The following is a 27,664-nucleotide window of genomic DNA, read 5'->3' as shown; positions in this document are numbered from 1 at the left end:
CTATCTCTAAGGTCTTAGACTCTGATGAGAAGGCTTTACAGAAAGAGCTGCAGCTGCCTTCTGAGGGAACCACTTGTTCTAAAATGCTGATACATCACCCTAAGTGTACATCTTGAAAGCCCACACATAACACTATGGTTCTATCATTCTGTGACTCAGAAAACCTGGATACAATTAAATTAGCTTGGTGAAATACTCTAACAGTCAGTTATGGGCTAGTGGGCTAGCTCTACTGTTAAAGAAGAGAATCACATATGATACAAAATGGAGACTTTTAAAAGAGTTTATATTTAAATTTGGGGTTCATAATACGCTTTTTAATAGCACATTTATCTTCTTAATTACAGTTTATGTTACTAGACTAATGTTATCATTACCTCTTCTCCTGGAGTGACAGATGATGGAAAATGATTCAGAAATAAATGAAATGATAGGCATAAGCCAGGACTTTACAATTAACTACTGAGATAATGTAGAATATAAGCTTCCTGAGGGCAGGGACTGTCTGAATGCTGTATTTGTATACCCAGTACCCAGCATAGTATCTGAAACATAGTGGGTATTTAGTATTATTGCTTGATAATGACAATTCCTATCTATATACAGTGAACTTGGAGAGACAGTGTGGTGTAATGGTTAGGAAACTGTCATGAAGGGCTAAGATTGGGTCCTATATCTGCACATACAGACTGTGTGACCCTGGGCAAGTCACTTATTTTCTCAGTGACTCCTGCTATTTCCCTAAGATTATAAAATGCAGAAAAAGTTCAGATCTGCACTGGTAGAAGTTCTTCATGGAGAGTTTTCTACCCTGATGGAATAACAAATGCAGTGACATCTACATCTGTATCATTATCTATATTAATACTGATATTTATTATATCTTTATATATATATCTGTCTCTCTATATATCTTTATCTATCATATCTCTATCTCTATATATCTCTATCCATATATCTATAACTCTATCTCTCTATCATATCTCTTTATGTCTCTCTATCTTTATATTGATTTCTATAACTATATCTATCACATCTCTATAGCTGTATCTCTGTCTCTGTCTATATTTATATCTATCATATTTCTGCATCTGTATCTCTCTAATCTAGATATCTATAGCTCTATCTGTATCTCTATAAACATAAGTATTATATATCCAGTCATATATGTACTACATTAATATTTAATTAATTCACATGTAATATTATTAAAATACATACAGGTCTAGACATATATTTTCTTACATTAATAATAAATAAAATAATATATGTATTAACAATATATAATAACAGGTCTATGGCTTTAATGTTTGCAAAGCATTTTCTTCACAACAACTCTGTAAAGTAGGTAGCGCAAATATTATCCCCATTTTACATATGAGGAAACTGAGGCTCTGAGAGTTTAAGGGACTTGTTATATAACTAGTATAAGTCTGAGGCAAGATTCAAAGCCACTTGCATTTACATAGCAAATATTTACAAAAACAAGTTTACAAAAATGTTTTAAGTTTACAAAAGGCATTGGTTTGCTTGATCTTACAACAAACCTATAATACAGGCAGCATAAATATTATCATCCCCATTTTACAGATAAGGAAACTGAAGTTCAGACAAGTAAGTGACTTACCTAAAATTTCTCAGTGAGTGAGTGATGTGGCCAGGAGTCAAAGTCAGGAATTCTGATAGCAAGGCCATTAAACTCACTCTACCACAGTGTCTCTGACATATATCCTGAGTTGACACCTAAACATTTTACAGAGGACTCCTAGCTGCCCTATGTGTTTCTCACAGTGTAGAACCCCAAGCTGCAGTGGTAAACTGCTCCTTCGGAGGAAAAAACTCAGGCAGAAAGGGTGCAAAGTATCTAGCTTCCACTGGCTCTCCTCTTACTGTATCTTCACCTCCCTATCAACCCCAGATCAATTCCATTGCCACCAGCCCATCCAGTCTCTAAAGGTGAACTATCCTATCCTGAGTGATATGGTGAAAATCACTTTTATTCTTAGTTCAGCAGACACAGGGTCAGAGATTTTTAAAAGCAATTTTTAATTTAGAAATCAAAACTGCCTGTGAGAGATAGAAATAGAAGGAAAGGAGGAGGAAGGGAGGGAGGAAGAAAAAGAGAGATGGAGACAGAGAGATGGAAAGAGACACATGGAGAGATAGAAAGATAGACACAGACAAAGAGAGATAGAAAGGGGAGAGAAACATATAGAGACAGAGAGACAGAAAGACATATGGAGACAGAGAGAGTGAGACAGAGGTGGAGAGAAGGATGAGGAGGAAGGAGAGGAGGAGGAAGAATAAAGAGAGAGAGAGAGAGAGAGAATTTACAGAGTATAAAATCCAGCCCCTACCTTTAAGGAATGTCTAGATAAGGCACGCTTGACTGAAATACAATTTATGAGGCATCCATCCCCTGGTGACTTTTCCTTGCTTCAACCCTAACTGGGCTGAATGATAGAAAATGGATATTGGAAAAAAAAATGACAGCATGTTGTAGTAGGAAGACCACTGGACTTGGATTCAGGAGACCTGAATTTAAGTCTTGATTCTAACACTAGCTGTGTGACCATAGGTAAATCACAACCTCTCTGAACCTCAGGATCCTCCCTTTGTAAAATGGAGATTATTATACTTGAGCCATATCCCTCAAAAGGCTGTTATAAGGAAAGCCCTTTGTAAACCTTAAAGTTCTGTAACTACTCAGTGTTTCCAGTCTGAGGTAGGCTTACCATCGCTGCCATGACTGGTAGGATTCACCATCTCTTCTTGAATCAAAGTCAACATTCTTTGGCTGTATACCAAGTTCCAAGCACTGTACTACACAGTAGTGAGGCAGGGGCAGTACAAAAATGAAATAAAACTTAAAACAATACCTTAAGAAGCTTAAAATCTAGTAGGGGGACAGAGATACATACAAACAACTGTGATGCAATGCAAAATGTGGTAAGATCAAAAGAGAAGCTTGCTCTGAGGAATTTGTGGAAGGAAAGCTTACTTTTAGTTGGGAAGAATCAAGGAAGGCTTCATGGAGGAAGGCTCAGTTGAGCATTGAAGATTAGGAGAGATTTTAAGCAATGGAGGTAGGAGGTGAGGGAATCTCTTCTGAAAGTCCTGAAAGCACTTGACAAGTGATTAGATGTAGAGAGTATGGGAGAAGAGAATTCTGAAATTTTAAGACTAAACGACTATGTGGATTGAGTCATTTCAATTGTGTCTGACTCTTTGTGACCCCATTTTGGGATTTTCTTTGCAAAGATACTGGAGTGGTTTGTCATTTTCCTCTCCAGCTCATTTTACAGAGGAGGGAACTGAGGCAAACAAAGTTAAGCAACTTGCCCAGGGTCACCCAGCTAGTAAGTGTCTGAGGCCAGATTTGAACTCAGGAAGATGAGTCTTCTGGGTTCCAACCCCAGCGATCTATCCACTGTGCTACCTAGCTTCCCATGAATATCATAAGACTCTAACTTTATAGGTAGAAGGGACCTCAGAAGTCATCTGGTCCAACCCCTTTAATCTACAGACACTAAAGTCCTGAGAAGTTAACTCAAGGAAACACAGGTAATAGGAGGCAGAGGTGGTCCCTGAACATAGAGAAACTTTTAGTCTTTTCTCTGCACCTCTAGCTTATCTCTTCTGATTCTTGCTTATTGTCTTTGGAAAGCACTCTGGCTCTCTGCTCTAACGTAGTAGTAGTATGGAGGAAAAGACACAGGATATGGAATCAGAAGACCAAGACTTGGGTTTCAGATGCCAAGGAATAATTGGGGCATTGGACAAATCATTTTACCTTTATGGCCCTTACTTTCCCCATGTATGGAGCAAGAGGATTTATTAAGTGCCTACTATATGGCAGGGGACAATTATCTCATTTGACCTTCACAACATCCCTGGGAGGTAGATGTTACTATACTCATTACAACTGAGGAAACTGAGGCACACAGTTTAAGTGACTTACCCAGGATTACATAGATAGTAAGCGTCTAAAGCCAAATTTGAACCCAGGTCTTCCTGACTCCAAGCCCAGCACTCTATCTACTGCACTTCTGAGCTGCCTCTAAATGAGACATTAGATGACTTCTGAGGTCTCATCTAGCTTTGCTGTCTTAACATTCTTTGATTTTGTGGGTACCACCAAAAGAAGACTGCTGCTCCTTCATGAAACAGTGACACAAGAGGCCCAGAGCTGCCATTAAAGGCACCTCAGACCCCCATCCTTCTAGACCACAGCATTGTTCTAGTAGGCCATGATTTAGGAAGACTCTGCAATCTCAGGACCTTGGGAGGATACTGGGCTGTTCCAGAACTTCTTACCTCAGCAGCCCCAGTCCCCACTCCATCTCTCAACAGATGGCCTTGTTGCCCAATTCACTAAGAAACCTGAGGCCACCCTGTAAGAGCTCCTGAATTGACCTGTGTCTGTCACTACAACTACACCCTCATTTCTGGACTCAGAGGAGGGCGCATCTCCTCTCCAAGCTAGCACTCTCCCTGGCCTCCAGATAATACCCCTTCCCCACTCAGAGTGACTGTGTTCCCACTGACCCCCTCCCCCAACCTCCCCCACCCAGCATCCTTTCTGTTTCCCTATCTATGCCTCCTTCAAGCAAGCAGATACACCATCCCCCCACCACAATTAAAAACCACAACATTGCTTGACACGATGCTTTGCTTCTTGGTATTTTCCCAGTTCTGTATTGCCTCTTACCACTAAACTTCGGGAATAAAGACCTTAATTCTCTCATTATCCATTCTCTCTCCTAGCCCCATGCACATGCTTCCTAACTCTAATAACTACCAAAGTGGAATTCTCAAAAATTACCAATAACCTCTCCTTATTGTCTAATTGAATTGCCTTAAAATCACAGAGGAACTGAACGGGAGGTCAGGGGTCATCCAATCCAACCCCTTCCTAAATCATGAATCCTGTCTCTAATGCCTCCATGAGGGATCCTCTGCCAGAAGATCTGTAGTAAATTCTACTCCTCAAAGCAGTCCATTCCTTTGTTTGGACAGCTCTAATACGGAAATTCCCCTTATACTGAGCTAGAATTGACCTCTGTAATATCTATCTACCCGTTTGGCATTAATTCTGCCCTCTGTAGCCAAGCAGAAAAAGTCTGAAAACTTGCCCAGGGCCACACAGCTGTTGCAAGGCCTTGGTACTCCAGGCTTCTGTTTCCAAATTTGGTGCTTTTTTTATACTATCTCACTTCCTCTCATGTCTGGCTATGTCTGGTTCTTTCCCCAAATTGAAGCAGTTCTAGCTACCTAGGCCTCCCTTCTCAAGAGACTCCTTCAGACAATAAATGCTTATATTTGGCACCAAAGCCCTGAACTTTCGTCCCTGGGTAAACATTCCTGACATTCAAGCAATTTTTTTTCTATTTGCAGGAGACAGCTTAGGGAATACCTTTGAAGAAGCTTTGCTTATAGGCTTCTTAAAAAAAAAAATATTTAGGTCTCCTGTGAAGATTTAAATTTGAAGCACTGGAAACAAAACTGGGGACAATGGGTAGAAGTTTGAATTGAGGTAGATCTGAGATGAATGTAAGCGGGAAATTTTACTAATAATTAGAAGTGTTGCAAAGTGAGATAGAGTAGTGGCAGGCTTTTCACTTCTGGAGATCATTAAGTAGTGGATGGATGACTACAGCTATCCTTCCCGCGTCATGATTTCCCCCATCACAGTTTTGATATATCCCGGGTCAGCATAAGAAATTAAATGGGAATTTTGGGGGAGTTTTGCCGAAGCCGCAGATGACATGTGAAGGCCAACTGATGACACAGAAAACATGTTTTTACTTAATGTTGATCTACATATAGCCGATGACCGAATACGTAATCCAGATTTTACAATAAGGTACTGTAAACACCCCGTAAACAAAAAAATAAAAAATTCAGACTTCTTCTCTGGTATGAAGGGAGGGCCAAAAAATTTTATGCGGATTTTCTAGATAGTGGGAATGCCACACCCCTAATCCCCACGATGTGGTAGGGATAACTATACTTGTTGATAATGCTGTGAGAGAAGATTCTTAGTAATGACCTACATGGCCCATCGAGGTCTTTTCAATAATTATAATAGCTAACATTTATATAGCTCTTACTATGTGTCAGGAACTGTGCTAAGCACTTTACAATTATCTCATTTGATCTTCACTGTAACTCTGGGAGGTTGCTGCTAAAATTATCTCCGTTTTACAGATGAGACCAGGAAATATCTGAGGCAGATTTGACCTCAAGTCTTCCTGACTCCAGACCTAGTACCATATTTACTATGCCACTTAGCTTCCCCTTCAAACTCCTAAAGAGTCTGTGGCAACCCTTTAATTATAACATAGTGCCTTGAATATAATAGGTATTTAATAAATGCTTGTTTAATTGACTTGAATTAGAATATTCTAAGAATATTAAGTGTATATATGTATATATGAAATTACTTCTCCAAGCTTCTTTGCATACCCAAGAGCTCCCTTGTAACTCAAGAGTCATCGTTATACAGTTCTTTTGTATGTTCTGTGCCTAAGACCTCATGGAACTATCAGCCTGATGAAAAAGACTTTCTCAGAGAGACGCCTACAACCTAGAGCAACACAAAAATACACAGGAAAAGTGAGTCAGGTTGGAAGGCTCCTCAGATCCTCAATATCTTGCCACCAGGAAGCTTTACCTGGCTTCTTTTTTCTCTCCCTCCTTCCAACACAATTACTTCAAGGCCCACAGAATAAAACCCAATTTAGAAACACCAGAGGCTTGGCCTATCCCTGGTTTTGTCTATGCCTAAAGACAGAGAAGATGCCTTTAGAAAGAATAGATAGAGAGAATAAATAACAAACGCATTCGACATAGGAGAAATGCTAATGCCTTTGTTAGGGCTATTGAGTACAACTAGGAACTTCTTGTTTCCATGGCTCAAACTGCTCCTCTACCATGATTGTGGTAACACCACTATCCACCACATGTTGAATAAGCTATGCTCATTATTACTTCTTTACTTTATCTTTGCTGTTTTTCTCTGCCTAAAATACACTCCTTTTCCCCCATATATATATATATGTTTTGCTTTTTGGTGACGCAATTGGGGTTAAGTGACTTGCCCAGGGTCGCACAGCTAGTAAGTGTCGAGTGTCTAAGGTCACATTTGAACTCAGGTCCTCCTGACTCCAAGGCCAGAGCTCTATCCACTGCACCACCTAGCTGCCCCTTCCCTTCCCTATCTTAACAGACTGTCCTTCCCGGTTCAACTTCCTTCATCAAACATCCTGTCTTCATTGCTTTCTTCCTTCTCTCAATGTATATAAAATTTATAGTCTGTTCCATGAAATTTAACTCTTTAAATTATGGGTGATGAAGTACTAAACAAAACTATAACTAGGTGATGACTAGTTTTTTAACCAGCATCCTAGAATGCATAAGTTTACATCCAAATAGGAATTTGTTGCTCCATTGTATCCCGCTCTTTGTGAACCCCATTTGGGGTTTTCTTGGCAAAGATACTGGAGTGGTTTGCCATTCATTTCCTTCTCCAGCTCATTTTATAGATGAGGAAACTGAGGCAAACAGGGTGAAGTGACTTGCCCAGGGTCACACAGCTAGTAAGTGCCTGAGGCCAGATTTGAACTCAGGAAGATAAGTCTTCCTGACTCCAGGCCTTGTACTCTATCCACTGCACCACCAATCCTGCTAGAAGATATTAAGAATTATCCTCTTCAAATAAGTCATCTTGGAAGTTGATATATGGATTCCAATGAGGCTGCCATTACATAGGACATTTTTAAAATGCCTCTTTGGAACTTTCCTTCAGAATCCATTTGTAAACCACGTAAGAAAATCAGTCTCATCATTTCTATGCCACATCTCATTTTGGGGAGATAACAATTCACTTCAAAATGTTTTATTGATGTTTTTGTTTTTTATACTTGGGCATTTCCTCTACCATCATATAACTTTCATTAATAACAAATAAAAACAAGCCAATGTAGCATCTTCTTCTGACAACATTTCAAACACTTGGCACCTATAAATGTCTCTATCAAAAGGAGTGTTTTATCATCTGTCTTCTGTAACCAAAATGCAAACAATGTGTAAAATGCTAATGTATTTTAGTCACACCTCATTTTTTAATCAAAAATGGTATTACCCAATATGATTAGCTATTCCATTCATCAGATTTAGCTCTGAATGGACTTTTGGCTGTCAAAAATCAAATCTATCTTGGGAAAACAAAGATATGACATCATTCTGATATTCAAAAGAATGTGTTGAAAGATCTAAAAGGCTATTCCTTAACAAGAGTTTAGAAGTTGGTTCAAACAAAGGTGGCATCTTCTGTTCACTTTGTCTTTGCAACCCCAGCGCCTAGCACAGTGCTGAACACATAGTAGGCATTCGGCAAATATTTGCTAATTTATGACTGATGAAGGATCTGTAACTTAATTTCATGAGACCTCTGGTAAGATCTAGGACAATGAATCTATAATCTGAATCCAAAAGGCATGTCTGGCTAACACCACAACTAAAGCCATTGACCCAAACAGTTTGGGTGTGTCCTCAAACACTATGGTCCAATCATTCAAGTTACTGAGTACCATCACAGATGCCCCAGGTTATTTTAGTACTATTGAGCACACAGAGGTGCAAACACTCAGCCAAGTAAGGAAACCTGGCTTCCTGGCAAGTAAATAGGATGGTAGATTTAAAAAAAATAATGAACACCTATCGCACCACTGAAGCTTATGAAATCCCAATCATCCATTTGAATCTCACAGCCCAGAGGATTCTTGGTTTCAGAATTGTCCATCATTCAGGATATTTCACCACCAGAGGAGACTGTCTCCAGCTAGGGAACCTAAGGGCACTCAATACCTTTTATGAGTCCAAAGAAAGTATATGAGACAGCTTAGGGCAATGGAGAGCACAAAGCTTGGCAACACAGGACCTGAATTTGAATCCTTGCCTAAGTCACAAATCACTTATACTTTTTGGGTCTTAGTTTCCTTATCTACAAAATGAAGAGTCATATTAGATGGACTCTGAAGTCCTTTCTAGCCCTTTGTCAATGGCTGTATGTTAGGGAGTTCTGGGAGAAAAGAAGAAAATGGGAAACACAAAACTCTGGGATTCAACCAGAGGCAGTAAGCTAGGTCCTGCTACTTAGTAACCAGAGTCAAATGCTACCTGAAAGGGGGAGGGGTATAGTCAGATGCTTCTCCATCATTCAATAGTATAGATTATTTTAGGGGAAAGAAAGTTGAATTGGAAAGAGTAGATAGATAATCTATCCAAAATGTAAAGAATTTCGGAGAGCAGTACTTGAGCTTTCCATTTTAAAATACCTTGTCCTCATTATGTCTACTTATTTGATCAAATATGTCTTGACGTGTTTACAGCACTTTTTCATGTTCAAGTCATTGTTAGTGTCAAGCTGGAGCTTCCTTATCCTTTGTGCTAGACTTGGCATCAGAAAGACCTGGGTTCAAATCTTGCTTCAGGCACTTATTTGTTGTGTGGCCCTGTGGTAAATTAATTTTTCTGAGTCTCAATTTCCTCATTTATAAGATGGGGATAATACTAGTATTAACCTTACAAGGTTATGAGGATAAAAATACACAATGTATGCAAGATATTTTACAAACCATCAAGTGTCATATAAATTTATTATTGATAATAATAGTAATTCAGTTTCTGAAACAAAGTACAAATAGGAAAAAGAGGGAGAGAGATAAAGGGAAGAGAGAAGGAAGAAGGCAACAAGGAAGGAAGGTAAGCAAGAAGGCAAGCAGGCTACAGAATAGGATATGGTGCCTATGCTTTCCTCTAGCTGCATGACTGACAGATGTGTGCTAAATCTCTGTTTATTTACCGAACAGGATGTTTCTCCATTCAATGTTGTTGCATGGCATGGAAACTACACTCCCTATAAATACAATCTGGAGAACTTTATGGTCATCAACAGTGTTGCCTTTGACCATGCGGTAGGTCCTAAACTGGAAAACATCTCTGGGAGTGGAAGGGATGCTTTCCTTTGGGAGGAAAATAATTTGGTCTGGATATCCTCTTGCAATGAGAAAGGACCTAAGTGGTTTTTAGCTGCAATATAAGTTGTCCACAGAATTTAATACTTGGATTAAAGGTAAGTTCCAAAGAAAATTCTAGAACATGAACTTTGGGGTATATTTCACAAAAATAAGGTCAAAATCTCACCAAACTGAAAAAACAAAATGTGGCACTTCTTTGGACTACTTTTATGATCTATAAAGTGAGGGAGTTGGATTCAGTGATCTCTAAGTTTCCTTCTGGCTCCAATGATCTAGAGTCCATAATATAAATATTTTCAAGGCAGAGATTTTGTTGCTGTTGTTGTTTTTGTCTTTGTATCAACAGTACCAAGCACGTGACTTATATAGTAAACATAATAAAGGCTTGTTGAATTGAAATTGTTGAGTACCATTGACCTATGACATAGATCTCCAGGGTAGCAAACACAAGGCTACATCTCCATAATCCTTTCTTCCTTCCTTCCACCTTCCCTTCTTCCTTTCTTCTATAAACATTTATCAAGCTCCTATAGTGAATGTATCATTACTACGTTAGGCACTGGAAAGATACAAAAAAGAAATTAGATTTAATCGTTGCCCTAACTGAGCTTACAGTCTAATATTGGGGAAAAGACTCAAATAACCATAATACTAAGAAAACGTGGTATCTGAGAAGTACAAAGTGTTAGGAGAGTTCCCAGCCACTGAGGTAATGAGATTTGTTGCCTAGCTCATACTAGATTAACTTAATCTGCAATACAGAGAGATAATTAAAGCAGAAGGCAGGAGGGCAGATAGAAGAATTGCTTTAGGCTAATTCAGTTATCTTTGTGATACCCAAGCACCAGTCTGAGAAATAACAACCTTTAAAAAATGCCAAGGGGGAAAAGAATAAATATATCAGCCTTTAAAAAGAGTATCCCTATCAAGCTGAGTATACTTTGAGTCTCACTACTTTTTCCTATTTAATGGGTTTCCCATATCTAGTGGGAAGAGTACTAGATTTCAAGTCTAAGGACCAATGTTTCAGTTGAGGCTCTACCACTAATTCTCTCTATGTCCTTGAGCCAATCACTTCCTCACTTCTGGGCTTCAGTTTCCTCCTTTGTAAAATAAAGGATTTGGACTAAATGACCTCTAAGATCCTATACAACTATAGGTGTTATGATCCTATGAAATTTGAACTTTCACAACCTTTTTCAGTCATGTCTAACTCTTAGTAACCCCATCTGGGGTTTTCTTGGTAAAGATACTGGAGTGGTTTGCCATTTCCTTCTCCAGCTCATTTTACAGATGAGGAAACTCATCTGTAGGCAAATAGGATGAAGTAACTTGTCCAGGGTCACACAGCTAGTAAATATCTGAGGATGGATTTGAACTCAGATCTTCCTAACTCCAGGCCCTGCACTCTATCCGTTACACCACCTACCTGTCCTTTCACAAGACTAAGAGTTGGCATTTTAGTTAATTTCAAAATCATCTCACTATTATGCACTTGCCTAGATCTCTTGTGGTCCAAAAATGTCAAACTCCTTTATCATTATTTGGACCTTTCTCTCTTTCCTTCTTACTCTCTTTCCCTCTTGCTTTCTCTTCCCTTGTTATATTTCCTTTTCAGTATGCATATGTCTCTTAACCTAGTCCTCAAGTAGAGCTATCCCTGGATGAGCATAAACTCCTTCTGCTTACCTCTACCATGAATCTGTAGCCTGTGATCTGGGGTACCTTTTAATGACAGAGCGGGGATACCTAACTTTTTTGTGTGTTTTGGACACCTTTGGCACTCTGGTGAAACCTAGGAACTCCTCAGAATAATGTTTTTAGATGTACACATTAAAATACATAGGATTCCAAAAGAAACCAATTACATTGAAATAGAATTATTAAGAAAAAAAAAAACTTTTTAAGTTCACAGACTTCAGGTTCAGAACCTGTGGACCAGAGAAAGAAATGAAAGAAAACAAATAATACATCACTTCTCAGGACCTGCCTCTCTGAAGAGAGCTGAGAAATACTTGGGGATCCTCGGAGAGAAATTGGTTCATCTATGCAGAATTTCAATATGATTTTCATTTTAATTTTTCTCACCCAAAGCCTCTGGACTGACCCTTTGTGCTATCAGCTGTCCCCTGCTATCTAACTTAAAGTTACCATGTCCTTATTTTGCAGGGTCAGAGGAACACTAGGTTCTCAGCTCAGTGGGATGTTATGTACCATATGTTCTGTAAGACACAACCTCAATGGGATGAAAATCAGCTTGTGCTTCACTCACATGTAGCACCTTGCTACAGAACATAGCAGGGGGAAAATCCAGAGAGGCCTAATCACTGCCGTACTTAGGCCAATAGGTCTAGACATCTTAGGGGAACCACAGTGGAGGCAGGATGCCTGGCTTAATCAGAGAACTGGAACATCCAGGAAAAATCGTGAACTACAACCAAAAGTTACATCCAGCAAGAGAAGAGCAGGTATTTTGTTGGATCACTGTCTTATTGAAGTTGGTAATTCTTTCGATTTTCACAGGATCCGTCCATTTTCACTGTGTTGACGGCTAAGTCGGTGCGTCCTGGAGTGGCTATTGCTGATTTTGTCATCTTTCCACCTCGCTGGGGAGTTGCTGAACACACCTTCCGACCTCCTTATTATCACAGTAATCCTCTTACTTAATAGAGCGCATTAGAGAACCGAGGAGACCAAGGATGAACCAAGTGAAGAGGTCACGCTTTGGGGCAAAAACAGAGAGGCCAGCACACTTAGAATTAAAGTCTAGCCATTTTCTGGAAATGCTGGGGTCATGAGAATGCCAGGTCTTGTCTCAGGAGACCAGCTGGACCAGATCACAGGGTTCCCATCACTGCTCTCTGGAATCTTAGATGGTCAAATTCCCCTGCCTCTCTAAAGGCCCACAGCAACCAGGTGCCACAGCGGACAGAGCTCTGGACTAAGAGTAGGGAAAACGGGACACTTACTAAGCCTCAGACATTTCCTAGCTATGTGACCCTGGGCAAATCACTTAACCTCTCTCTGTCTCAGTTTTCTCCTCTGTAAAATGGGGATAATAATAGCACTTACCTCCCAGAGTTGCTGTAAGAATCAAATGAGATAATATATGTAAATGCTAGCAATGAAGATGATGGTGCTGGTGGTGATGATGATGATGATAATGGCATTGTCCTTGACTCTTGCTCTCTTTCTGTCTCCTGAAGAGAGAAGATAGAGATTGAAAATGGGGAAGGAAAGGGGCAGCTAGGTGGCGCAGTGGATAGAGCTCTGGCCCTAGAGTCAGGAGGACTTGAGTTCGAATCCGGCCTCAGACACACGACGCTCACTAGATGTGCGATTCTGGGCAAATCACTTAACCCTGATCACCTCACCAAAAAGAAAAAAAATGGGGAAGGAAGGAAGAATAATGGTCTACTTGTTAGTTTTTTTTTAATTGATTCTTGTCATGTCCTTCCAAAGTCAAGCAAAGCAAACGGTAAGCACTTAGTAAATGACTTTTTATTTGACTTGTTGATGATAGACCTAGGTGCCTCTGGAAGAGATGCTGGCCTCTTGTTTTCCCTTTCTCTCTCCCTCAACCAGTTGAATTTCTACCCATCTTTTTAAAGCCCAACTCAATGCCATCACCTCCATGAAGTCTTCCCTGATTCCTTTTCCCCGAGCCAATAATAACCATCTCTGTTTGACTTCATGAAGCATTTTGTTTTGCAACTGTCCAATTTATTTGTCACAAGATCATGTATAGTTATCTGTGCTGGCATCTTAATTCCCTCCAAGATGATAAGCTCCTTAAGGGCAAAAACTGTCCCTTATCCCAGACCTTTGCAAAGTTTATAGGTCTGAATTTAATAAAATTGGGTGCCCTACTAAAAGGTAATAAGAAACAAATAAAGCTTGGCTGTAAGTACAGTCTTTTTGTATCAAAATAATCATAGTAGCTCATATTTATATATAGCACTTTAAAGTTCTCAAAGTACTTTAAAAAATATTATCTCATTTGATCCATATAACAGCCCTGGGAAATAAGTGCTATTATTATCTCCATTTTTCAGAGGAGGAAACTGAGGCAGATAGAGGTTAAATGAATTGCCCAAGGTCACACAGCTAGTTAGTGTCTGAGGTCAGATTTGAACTCAGGTCTTCCTGACTTAAGGACTGGCAGTCTATCCACTGGGCCACCTAGCATTACTGAGTTTGGCCCTCACAACAATTCTATGACATAGGGATTATTATTATTAGGCCCATTATACAGATGAAGGAGCTGAGGTGGAGCATAGTTAAGTGACTTGGTTACATAGCTAGTAAGTGTGGAGACAGGATTCAAACCCAAGTCTTCTTGATTCCAAGTACTTTATCCACGACCGTGCTGCCTCTCATGCTCATTGATACCATAGATATTTCTCCTACAATTTTTAATGAATTTCAATTATATTTTGTAAATATGTAATTATATTGAGCCAAATCTACAACTGCAGAACCAGTGAGTTTTACTCAAGATGTCAAAAAATATTCTTATAGCAATAAGCAAAAAGCCATGTAACTTTGATATAATTTTAAGGGTGAAGCGGGGAATTATTCCCATAAAAATATTGCCTCTAGGTAGCCTGAAACCACCTTAGCTAACTGAATTCAGCATTAATCAGACAGGCAAGGACTGCTTTCCTGTTATCTGTGAAAAGCGACATAAAAACACTAGCACTGAACCCACTGACACAGACATTTATATTCAGAACAGAGCAGAATTTCTGCCTTGCTCTTCTCTCCCACTAAGCCGTGAAGGTGACCTTCAGGCTTCCCTGAAACAGCAAACAGCCAGCCTGAGCACAATGGAGCCAGGAGCAAACCTGTTTATGAGTCAACAGTGTGATGCAGCAGCCAAAAGACCCAATTTAATCCCAGGCTGTATTAATAGAAGTAGAATGCACAGGACAAGATTCCAGTGGCACTCTGCCCCAGTCAGGCCATGGCTAGAATCTCGTGTCCAGTCTTGAGTGGCACATTGCAGAAAGGATAATGACAAACTGAAGTAAATCTAGGTGGTACCCACAAAGGTAAGGGCCCTTAGCCCTATGATAAGCAAGCATTTATCGAAGGCTTTGGATTTCACCTGGAGAAGATAAAACTGGAGGGGTGGGGAGTGGAGAACAATATCACTGTCTTCAAATATTTGAAGAGTTGTCATATAGAAAAATTAGGTAGTTCTGTTTGGCCCCAGAAACCAAAGGTAGGGCGAATGCATGGAAGATAAAGGATGGCAAATTTCAGTTCAGGATAAACAAAAAATTTCTAATGACTTGAATTGACCAGAGGTAAAATGGGTCAAATAAGGCAAAATTGAGTTCACTGTCACTGAACGTGGACGCTGGATAATCAGTTATGGAGGTAATCATTGAGGGGATATAGACTGAAGTGGGATTGAGGGCAGGTGATCTCTGAGTTCTCTTCCCATTGTGAGTCTATACTTTTTCAAAGGGAGAAGGATCTCAATGTCATTGGGAACATGAAGATAAGGAAACTCCTTCAACCAATGCAGGTCAGAGTGTAGAGGCTTAGAGAGCTCCCAAGAACCCCAAGAGGTTAACCAGGGATGGGGAACCTGCGGCCTCAAGGGCACACGTGGCCCTCTAGGTCCACAAGTGTGGCCCTTTGACTAAATCCAAACTTTGCAAAACAAATAGGACCTCAAATCCGCTTAATAGAAGGATTTGTTCTGTGACATTTGGATTCAGTCAAAGGGCCGCACTTGAGGACCTAGAGGGCCACATGTGACCTCGAGGCCACAGGTTCCCCACCCCGGGTTAAGCCATTTGCCTTGGGTCAGCCAGTACGTGTCAGAGGAAGGGGAACCCGAACCTTCCTGGTTCTGAGGCTACCTCTCTAATCATTATGCACAGTGCCTCTTAAGGCTGCCTTTTAGACATGTGAATTTTATGTGAAAACTTGTTCCATTTCCTACATTCCCTCTCTAAGGGGGAAAAAAGGAGTGGAGTTGTGATGAGAGTCTCACCTTCCCCGCTGTGGCTGTCACACTCCCAGCCTCCTGTCGGGTTCTGCCACATTCATCTCCTCAGGGCCTCGAGCAGAATCGCTGCAGAGCCAAGCAAAAAAAAGAAGAAAAAGGTTTGGCACTTTGCTAGGACTCACACAGAGAGAAGGGGGATGTGTCTTTGGCTAGCATTTTATAGGTTTGGTTTGCAAAGTTGTACATTTCCCTCTGGTTTTGAGAACTTAAGTTTGGATAAGCTGCCACCAAGTGGATGGCCTCACTGTCCACACAACGAAGCACAGGCCACAGGCAGGATGGACCCAGGCAAAGGTCAAAGTTCATTTTCTCATTTGCAAATGCCTCCTCTATAAAAAGAGGGTTCTCTGCTCCAACTGTGAAGCGAACAATGGCTGATCATGACATTTTAAAAGATGATATACAATCCAACTGCTTTAAAGGTTCTCCTCAAATAAGATATCTCCCACGCATATGTTAAAATAATACAGGATTTTATGACAGATGTACCTACGGAGTTCGCTTTGATCAACTCACTGACTGTGAGCATCAAGCCAGGCATAAGCCCTGGAAACATGCTCACCTGAGGTGTCTGCCAGTGTCATGAAGAGGGTCCTGCACACAGAGTCCACACAGAAAAGGACTTCTATGTGGATGAGGAGGTTTTCCAAATATTCTTATTTGGATGTGTCATTCATGGGACTAACTGCAGTAAGCTCTGGGATATTACCAAACCTCATCAGTGAAAGCCATTATTATGCAAAAGAGATCGTGGACCTATCCACACAGAAAACCCAAGTGGATGAAAAACCTATATTGCCTAGATTCAATCCCATAAGCGTTTAAGTACCTACTATGTGCTAGGTACTAAGCATACAAAGATAAAAATGAAACTCTCCCTGACCTCAAGGGGCTTATATTCTCCTGGATTAGGACATGTCATTGGTGGGCAATCCATTCATTGAGCTAGTTCATCTCTCTGTCTAACATACATACATATATATGCATACATACATACATATATATGCATATATATGTACATATATACACCTATCTCTCTCTCTATATATACACATATACATGTGTGTATATTATATATATATGTGTGTGTGTGTATATATGTATATACCTTGGATAGACACTACAAATAGATGAGTTCAGCTTAAGATTGAGGCAATAGAAAACTACGTTGGTTCCATTAAGATATGAAAAGAATCAAGGTAGAGCCCTCAACACATTTAGTGGTTCTTATGTGAGGAATTTATAAAATGCGTAGAGAGGTTGTTACATAATCTGGTAGGAGGAAGTACCCACACTGATGAAATCATAGATCCAGTAAATCATGAAAGCATAGAATTTAAAGCAAGGGTTAAAGAAATATATACACCTAAATATAATTAGGCACATGATTCACTAACCCTTAGCCATGCTGATTTACTCATAGATTTCATAGATTTAGAACTGGAAGGGTCTAAAACCATCTAGTTGAATGTCCTCATTTGACAAATATGGACCCACAGGCCCAGAGTGGTTAGGGATGTTGCCCAGGGTCACATTAAGTAAGCCAGAGGCCCAACCTTCTTACAAAGGTTTCAGTAGACCTAAACTTTCAAACTAACCCTGAACATTTTCTTTTAATCAAAGGTTTGTCCAATACATATACAGAGCTACATGTCTGGTGCTAGAGGTTTAGGACTTCACAGTAGCCTTCTAGCAAAAGGCTCTTGTAAATGTCTTTTCTGTAGCTTTTAATCCTTGCTAGCAAAAGAAACCTTCAATTATCTATCTATGGCTTATAAAAAGAGAAATCGCTTTTGTGCTTTTTCATTCCCAGCTAATAGCCTTCTGGGAAGGGCTTGAGGAGAGCAGGGACTTCTGAAGATAATGCTGATTATGGTTCCTATCTACAGCTGCAGACACAGGGGAAAGAGCACAGGCGAAAAGCAGAGGTTCTCAAAGTGTGGTCCTGGAGCCCCCAGGGGTCTGTGAGATCCTTTCAAGGGGTCATTGAGGTCAAAATTATTTTCAAAATAATAATAAGATGTTTTACTTTCTAATATAGTAAATATTGATAGATATAACCCACATAAACAAAAGCTCTTTGGGTGGGGAAATTCCTTAATAATTTTTAAGGATATAAAGGGTCCTAAACCAAAAAGTTTAAGGATGATGTATATAGAATAACAGTAAATAATAGTAGGTCTGGGAAGCCACTTTCCAAACAGTTGATAAAAACTGGCCAAAGTGATTTGAGCTAGCTAAGGCTGAAAAGTAACAGTAAGTGAGGGTTGGGCAAAAATGAGATTTAAGATCAGATCAGGTCAAATACATTGAAGAATCATGACCCAAAGAGGAGCTCTAAAGATGTGGGCCAAGGCAGTCCAGGACAGAAAAATGGAAGAATCATGGTGAAAAGGAGGTTGATAAAGGCTGGAGTCATGAAAATACCAGATCTTGTCTCAGAAGATCTTCAGGAACAGGTCATGGTGCCCTCAACCATCCCTACTCCCTGGACTCCTGGATGTTTAAATGCTCCCTTCTCTCCAAGGGTCTATGGAATTGTCCTTAACTCTCACTGCTTTTCTGTAGCTTCTTGTCTGCAGAGTGATGGGGTAGGGAGAGAGGATAATGGATCACAAGCTGTTAGGGTTTTGTTTTGTTTTGTTTTTTAATTGATTTTCTTTTTTTGTTTGTTCTTTTTTTTTCTCTTTCTCTATTTGAAGAAGATGGTCACCAGAGGTGATGGGTCAAAATCAGAAAGGAATAAGATAGCATTGTGACAAGACAGACAGGTGGCTATGTCTTGTAAGAAGCTGGAAACACTAGAGAGGAGGAGGAGTGGAGGTGGAGATTCATGAGTCATCCCCATTGAGGTGATAGTTGAAGCCTTATAAAGGCAGATGAGTTCACAACGGTAATGAGTGAGTGAAGATATAGAACTGAAGAGACTTGAGGACAAAAGGTTGGTAGGTGAAAATCCAGAGTTGGGGAAAAAGGGATGGAGGATGGGTAGTAAGCCTAGGAGACCAAAAAGCCTTGGCAGAACAAGGAAGATTCAGTGTCATGGAAACCAAGTGGGAAGAAAGTTTCAGGATCAATAATTTTAAATGTTTCTGGACCAATAATGTAAAAAGTACAGTTACAGCTCAAATTTTATTTTTATCAAAATTTCTTGCCACAGACTGAATTCCTTTAGGCTTAGCCTCATTTCTTTAAGATCTTACACCCAAGTCCTGGGCAAATTCACACCTACCTCAGTAAAATGCTGGGTTCCAGGATTGAAGCCCTGTAATCTATAATCAAAGGGTCAAAGATCTAGAGGCCAGCTAGTCCACACTCCTCATTTTATAGATCAGTAAACAGAGGTTAAGAGAAGTTAAGTGACTTGCCCAAGACTACACAGGTAGTACAAATCAGAGGTGGCATTTGGACACAGTTCTTCCTACTCCAGAGCTAGGATCTTATCATTGTATTTCCTCCCTAGTATTCTATTCATTCTCTAAAGCCCACCCTCCCTTCTCTGAAGTATTTTGGGACTGTAGTTTCAAGCACTATAACTGTTTTCCTTTATGTTATAAAAAACAAATTTCCAATCCCCTAGGGAACTGCATGAGTGAATTCATGGGGTTAATTAAAGGGCACTATGAAGCAAAGCAAGAAGGATTCCAGTCTGGAGGAGGCAGCCTGCATAGTGCCATGACACCTCATGGCCCAGACGGGGATTGTTTTGGGAAGGCAAGCAAGGCCAAGCTGGAGCCAGAAAGAATTGCAGATGGAACCATGGTAAGCATGTTAAATCCCAGTATTATCATTCAGTGAGCCCCAACTTCATCGTTCGTCTCCCCAAAGCCCTGAGATCATTAATCAATCAACAAGTATTTATTAACTACCTACTGTGTGCCAAGTACTGTACTAAGGACTGAGGATACAAACACATGAATGAAATAATACTTAATTACAATGAGCTTATAGACTTATATTCCAATGTGAGAGACAAGTATATGTATGTATTTATGCATGTAAGCATGTGTGTATACATTATATATATATATATATATACATGCACATGTGTATATATGTATACACATGTATATATGTATGTATATATGTTGTTTGTTGTTGTTTGTCCTTCTTTCTCAAAGAGGACCAATGACATCAGGAAGGTGTTGTCTTGACTAGAAAGTGAATTGGATTTAAGTGAGGCAGGACTGTGCAAAGTCACCAGCCTCACTTTCTCCTTCAGAGTCATGTGGGTCCAGTGGCAAGCTAGAGATCAGGACGAGTAGAGATTGTCCCAGATGCAGTGGGAAATCCTTGGCCTTTTTAAGCTAAGGTCTTTCCCAGGTCTCAGTTTGTCTGAGGCAACACCCATTCAGCAATTGGCTAGGTAAGAAATGAGGCAAAAAATGGTCTCTTTTACCTACTCAAAAAAAAAATCAATCTGGAAGGGGAAGACCTTCAGGGTTTCTGGCCAGAATGAAACAATTGCTATTTATACTCACTCTGAGCCATCAAAACCCAACAATGACCAGCAGAAGCTTGGGCTGGGACTTATTGGCCAAACAGTGAGAGGTGGAGTGATTTGGATTTAAGGCATAGTCAAGTAGTTCCATTTGAATCCCAATGGCTTTATCAATGCCTGGTTTCCAGAGCTATATTTCAAGAAATTTATATTTCTTGTGAAATCTTTCCCAAACCTCAGTCTGCCTGAGGTAACACCCATTCAATGATTAAGGCTAGGTAAGAAATGAGGCAAAAAAAATTACCTCTTTCACCTACAGGGAAGAAAAAATCTATGTATATATGTGTATATCTAGATATGTGTGTGTGTCTTCTTACATCATACTTGCCACTATGTACTCTTTGATCCAGTGACACTGGCCTACTGGCCCTTCCATGAACAAGACACTGTCTCTTAGCTCCAGGCATTTTCTCCAGCTGTCCTGCATGCCTGGAATGTTCTCCCTCCTCATCTCTATTTACCAACATCCCAGGCTTCCTTAAGTTCCAACTAAAATCTCATCTTTTATTAGAAACCAACCCCTCTTAATTCTAGTGCCTTGCTTCTGTTAATTATTTCCTATTTACTCTGTATATAGCTTACTTTGTATATATTTGTCTGCACTGTCTTTTGTCTCTTTCTGTATTGCTAGTACTTAGCACAGAGTAGGGACTTAATAAATTGTTTATTGATTTTTATTTATATATGTTAGATATGTATGTAAATAAAATTATATGTATATTTGTATACATATACACACATATATCTATATATGATATATATGCAAAGTGAGGGGTTGGAGACACTTCTACCTCTTCTCTATTTTACCATGAAGAAATAAGTACTATTTCAGTTCTCATTTTTCTTGCCTTGATCTTGTCTCCCTACCAGGAGAGGAGTAAGACAAATTTTCAGACATGAATAATGTGGAAATTTGTTTACGTATATTTATTACAAAAATTTTCTTTTTCTTTTAATTTTAAATGGGAACTGGGGAGTGAGTGGAAGAGAGAAAATAAAAATGAAAAATAAAATAAAATGAAGAATCATTTTATGATTAACATGATAAACATAACAGTTATTAACAACAAACCCTTCAAAGATGGTGAGGGAGGGTGTAAAGAGGGGAGAAAGGAATGGAACTGTTGCTGATTATAAAGTCTCAGATCAGGAGAAAGGTGCCCTTCCTGCTGAGAATCCCAACAAACTGAGATTAGTAGATGATGGATCTCTCTGTAGGAGTGTGGCTGGGGTAATAGCAACTGGCTCAGAGGTATAGATAACAATTTGAGATCATGGGAGACCCTCACTAGGTGGTGTAGTGGATAGAGAGTTGGCCTTGGAGTTAGAAAGACCTCTGTTCAAATCTTGTCTCCAGAATATTTTAGTTCTTTGACCTTGGGCGAGTAATTTAGCTACTCTGAGTTTCAGTTTTCTCAACTTTAAAATTGGCATAATAATATCACCTACCTCACAAGGCTGTTGTAAAGGTCAAATTATTTATATATATGTCATATATATACATGCATACACACATATGTATGTATGCATGCATGTGTATGAATGTATACACACATATACATGTGTGTATGTATATATATATGTATATTGTCAACTCTCTAGTCGCTAATGACCAAAGAGTCACATAGGTTTTGCGACCACTGTTAACTCCAAAAATACCAAAGAGCTCACACAGGTTAAAAGCAAAAAAGCTCTCTTTATTCTGCTAGGGGACAGAAATTTAACACATGTGTTGGGGCCATCTCTAGTAGGAGGCCTGAGGCAGTGAGGCTAAACCTTAATTTATATATTTGTGGCTAGATAAAGAATCAAACAGTGTAGTATAGCAACACTGGTGAGGTACAACAGCAACACTGAGGCAAGGTTGTCTAGTGACAAAAAGTCCGTTCATAGCAGGCTTCATGTCTGGGCTGGTTGGCGCTTGCCTGAGCTCAGGGACCAACAATTCTGTAATTTTGTTGCAGCAGTGATCATTCAGGAGGTGAGCACAAAGGATTGTTGTTATGCCAAGCTCAGGGCACAGCTTGCTTGCTGGGCCTTAGCTCTGGAAAATAAGGTTTCTAAAAAGAGAGGGGTGATCTTGGATCCTGACAGTATATATGTGTGTATGTGTGTGTGTGTGTGTGTATATATATATATATACACATATATATAAATGTATATATTTTATAGGTTTATATCTTTGTAAATGTTAAAGTGCTATATAAATGCTAGTTTTTATTATACTATGCATGATGATAGATAGGATAGATAACTGTTATTCTGGTGGTCTAGCATCCATTGTAAAAAAAAAATCATTTCAACAAACCAGTCAACTTATTGCTTATTCAGGCCCCAGAAATATAGCCTCTTATCTTTAGAAGGATCGGAATAAGGATCCAAATATTTTAAAAGGGCTGAGTCTTGAAAGAATATGAAACTTTTCCCAGCTTAAACTGTGGGCTCCATCAGCTGTCCTGTTTCTATTTGTTGGGGACAGAGAGAAAAAGAACTAATGCTAAATTAAAGGCCTTCTTGAACTTCTTCTCCCTTCCTCATGGCCCAGAGCACTTAGTCTGTCCAAGTCTCTTCTGTCTCCCTGGCTTTTTTTAGGGCAAAGCAAGCTCCCAGGACCAGGGCTATAGTGAGGCAAAATGGTACCTGTTGACTATGTTTTTGAACCAAGGAGAGTCCAGAAGCTCCTGTCTTATCAAAGCCTGAGCTAGTGAACCACATTTTCATTTGCATTACTTTTCTTTCTCCTCTGGTGTAGAAGAAAACCGATTGGTTCTTAAAATCTGTTGAACATTTCCTGTACGCTGTGCTCTGAATATTCAATTGCATATAATTGCAGTAGTAGGCTGCTATCCTTGATTTTATTATATTTTTGCAGGTAGGGTCTATTAACTATAAGATCTAAGTTTATTCTAAATCATATGCAAATTAGCTTTTAAAAAAAGAACAGAACAGTAAGTTAAGTGCTATCTAATGTTCAAAAACAACAATATGCCTTGCTTGATGACATATTCACTTTGCAAGTGAACTGAACCATGAAACTTATCATAGGATTCACATTTTGAGCTAAACCCAAACTCAGTCCTCAGGGCCAGGGTAGATAGATGAAAGCTATAGGGCCCTAGAATGTCAGAACTGGATGGGACCTTAGAAGTTACCTAGTTACTTAGGTGACTGCCTTGCCTTTCGGCATCACAAGCTTGTAAATATCAAGCTACAAAGGACTTTAGAGGCCATTAAGTCCAGCTCTCTCCCTTCATTTTACAGATGAGGAAACTGAGGCTAAGCACTTGCCCAGGCAACAGCAATAAGCATCTGATTCAGGATTTGAATTCACGTCTTTGTGACTTCCAGGACATTGCACACAATACGGTGCTGCCTCATTTTCCAGAAGTCCAGAAAAAGGAAAGCAACTTTCCCAAGATCATGTTGCTAGAGAGTGTTAGAGCCAGGATTATCTGAGTCCTAATCTAGTACTTCGTTTACACTGTCCCAGGCTGTTCGTGACCTACATGGAATGATCTGAGGTGTACGGGGATGTACTTGTAAATGTTTAATAACCAGCTCTGGGGGGGCGGATGTACACAGGAAACATTTTTGAGTTTAATCTTCATTATTAACATCTTCTCCATCACTTTCTTAATTCTAGACATCCAACAAAACAATAAATGGATTTATAACAAATTTGCTGATTTTTAAGTGTTAAATGCTCACACTGAAAATTTAACAATTGGCTCAGCCCCTTCAAGTCAATTGTATTACACCCCTGCTTATGTTCCATCTCTCTCCTCAAATCTACTAAGTATGTTAGGGGTGGTGATTAGTGGCCAGCATTTTGTCTAAGACTCTCCTAGCTTTGGGGCAGCTGAAGTGGACAGAGTGTTAGGCCTAACAAGACTCATCTTGAGTTCAAATCTGACCTCAGACACTTACTAGCTGTGTGACTTTGGGCAAGTCACTTAACCCTATTTGCCTCAGTTTCCTCATCTTTAAAATGAGTTGGAGAAGGAAATGGCAAACCATTCCAGTATCTTTGCCAATAAAACCCCAAATGTGGTTACATTAGAGTAATACATAACTGAAATAACCTAACAACAAATGCCTAGCTTACCCTGTTCTCCCTGACTTTAGAACTCAGGGCTTGATCAAGACTGAAGTTGTCACTTGTAGTTCTCCCCCCACCCAACAATACACGCACATCAATAGTACAGTGAAGCAGCTAGTAAAATGTCCTTCTAAACCAGAGATTTTTAAATTTTGCATCATGGACCCCTTTGACAATCTGGTGAAGTTGAAGGACCCCTTCTCCCAATAATGACTTGTTGCCTCCATCCAAAATCAAAGGAGATGCTAAATTTCAGTGAGAGGTTATTGAAAATAAAGATGTGATTTTTTTTTTTTGGCCATCCAAGTTCATGATCCCTGTTTTAGACGCCACACTGGATAATAGCAGCTAGGTGGTACAGGGACAAGAACAGAGGTTTCAGACACACTGCCACAGGCCATAATGACAGCATGAACCAGATGAAAATGTAATTGGGAAATATTTAACAAAATAAATAAAAATGCAATAGAACATAGATAATGTTAATATGTGGTTTTCTGAGTCAATAGCCTTTGGGGATCCTTATACATGGTTTAGTGGCCTGTGTTTCTATTTGAGTTGGGCACCACTGGGCTAGAGCACCAGAGCCAAGAGTCAGGAAGACCTCAGTTCAAGTCCCAAGACACTTACTAGCTGTGCAATCTTAGGCAAATCACTTACTCTCTGCCTCAGTTTTCTAATCTGTAAAATGGGATTAATAACAGCATTTACCTCCCAGGATTGTTTTCCCTGGACACTCAGATGACTGCCGCAAGTTAAGGCAAGCTGATTTCCTACTGAGTAATAGTTTGGTGACTCCCTTTTTCTAGAAGAAGGTGACTCTCTCATTTATTTTCTGGAGTTAGGGCCCACCTCAGGAAATTTTCAGGTTGAATTTCTCCTTGCCGATTATGAGCTATCCCTATCCCCTATCTCTGTCTCTCCTCTGTTGCACAGTGACTGTTCCCCCTGAACTGCCTTCTGTTTTCTGGGCTTGACACCTCCCACAGAAGTGTTCCTTTATCTTGATCCCTGATCAGCTTTTCCCCCACCCCTCTACTTTTTAGCCAGCCAGGCCTGGCAATGTGTTCCACCCCTGCCCTAACTGCCCCATCAATAAACATGACAAAAGCAGTACGTATCTCAATTCCATTTATTTTTGGCTCAGGAAAATTTCTTTGGCCAGGACTTAAGTTTTTTTGGGGGGGGAACGTGAAGTGTGGCCAGGAATGTCCCAATTTCATGGTCTCCAATTCATGGAGTTCTCTCCTGGTCCTTCCAGACTGGTGAAGGTTGGAAGCCAGGTGCCAGTGGGAGCCATGAACTTGGGCATTCTTTATAAGAGCCGTCAGCAAAATTTGGTCTGTTATCAAGCCCAGGCTTCGAGTTGCTAAAGGTGGCAGGAAGCTGCATTTCATCTTCAAGCAAATGGGGCCCAGAAGCATTTCCTTTTTCTGTGATTTGGGTGGATGGAGTTCTGAGTGATCTAAAATTGCCATCTGAGGCTATGGGAAAAAGCTGATGGGAACTTCTCAGGGGAAAGGATGAGGGGTTAGTAAGGAGTAGTTTGTCTCCCTCCCTCCTCCCTTCCACTTCTTTGAATCCAGCTTTGGGGTGAAACCGAAGCACACATATAACTTGCCTTTTGTACTCCTTTGGGCTTGATCATAGCCAAGGCTCTAAACTGGGGACACCTTGCTGGGACCAGGGGGCTTGGTCCAAGCAGGGGTTAGCTCCCACTGGCTCAGCCTACACCATGAGAAACTCTTTTCTCTCCCTCCTCCCTCCCCAAACACACAAAAAAAATTATTTTGAGAATAAAAATGAGATAATAGTTGTAAAGTACTTTGCAAACCCTAAAATGCTATGTAAATGCTAGCTATTTTATTATTTTCCTATACCTTAGACTTCCGTTGTTGATATTTACCCTTGTCTCTGCCCCCTTTTTTCTGTATTTTCACCAGGCATTTATGTTTGAGACTTCGCTCAGTTTGGCTGTCACCAAATGGGGTCTCAAGACATGCAACTGTTTGGATGGGAACTATTACAAGTGTTGGGAAACCCTGAGGAGCCACTTCACGCCCAAGTTCAGAAACCCCACTGGACATAAATGAGCCTGAAGAGTTTATGTTTAGGGCCCTTCTTGGAAAAGTCAGGGTCTCTGCATATAGTTGTATAAGCCTGTAGTTGGTTAAAATAATTACCCATCCTCCCATACCCAGGTAACCCATGAAAATTAGTGCAAAAGTGTATTGCAAGTGCCATTATAATAAGCTTAATTACCCAATAAAAGCCTTCCTGCAGTGCGTGGAAATAACAAACCTAATGACCAGGGTGTGGACAATCACAGGATGGCAGGTAGTTTAGTCTGAAGAGAGAAGTAGAAATCTAGCAGGAATCCTTCAAGTCTGGGCCAAAGATACAAGGCAGGGGAGTGTGGGTGTGGGTGCACAGCTAGGAGCAGTGGTACATAAATATTTTGTAAGCAGTGTTTTTGGGGAGGAATGTACCTACAACACATTTTTAAGTTTAATCTGAATTATTAACATATTATCTATTGCTTTGAATCTAGAAAATCAATAAAACAATAAATCAAGCTCTGATTTGTAGTATTTGTAGATTTCCAAGGTATAAATGCTTACGCTGAAAGTTTAAAAAGTTAGCTCCAGCACATCCCTGGCTAGAAGGTTATTCTTCCAATGACAGATATGAGGCCAAAGCAGAAGCTAAGATCCAGGCAGGGGTAAGACAGAGGATCTGCAAAAGTCTAAAAGGAGATGCACAGCTGGGAAGGACCCAACCTGTGGGAGACCACGGTATCTTAAGACTTAAAAGAAAGAAGAATAGCAGACAATGCTCCTAAACACATACATGAGATCAAAGGGGAAAGAGATCAGAACTGCCAATAGACATATCCATTATAGCTCATCAGTAGGTTGGCCACTAGGTGATTTCTTTATCTTTTCCTTTTTTTCCCCCACAAAAGGAGTTGTATTTCCACAAAGGGGCACCCAGGG

General features: G+C 40.0%; 1 protein-coding gene across 1 annotated transcript in view; it reads left to right on the top strand.

Annotated features, from left to right (window-relative positions):
• The window catches only part of HGD (homogentisate 1,2-dioxygenase), a 90,717-nt gene extending 63,474 nt beyond the window's left edge, over window positions 1-27,243 (top strand). The window contains exons 11-14 of the mRNA XM_027845129.1: window positions 9,876-9,980; window positions 12,567-12,693; window positions 19,649-19,830; window positions 26,612-27,243. Coding sequence (XP_027700930.1) covers window positions 9,876-9,980; window positions 12,567-12,693; window positions 19,649-19,830; window positions 26,612-26,761 — 564 coding nt within the window. The 3' untranslated portion in view covers window positions 26,762-27,243. The remainder of the gene's footprint in view (window positions 1-9,875; window positions 9,981-12,566; window positions 12,694-19,648; window positions 19,831-26,611) is intronic.
• Window positions 27,244-27,664: the final 421 nt, after the last annotated feature.

Source organism: Vombatus ursinus, unplaced genomic scaffold (genome assembly GCF_900497805.2).
Source record: "Vombatus ursinus unplaced genomic scaffold, bare-nosed wombat genome assembly UNPS02014959.1, whole genome shotgun sequence".
NCBI classification, from domain to species: Eukaryota; Metazoa; Chordata; class Mammalia; order Diprotodontia; family Vombatidae; genus Vombatus; species Vombatus ursinus.
This window is presented reverse-complemented; position numbering and strand designations above follow the sequence as displayed.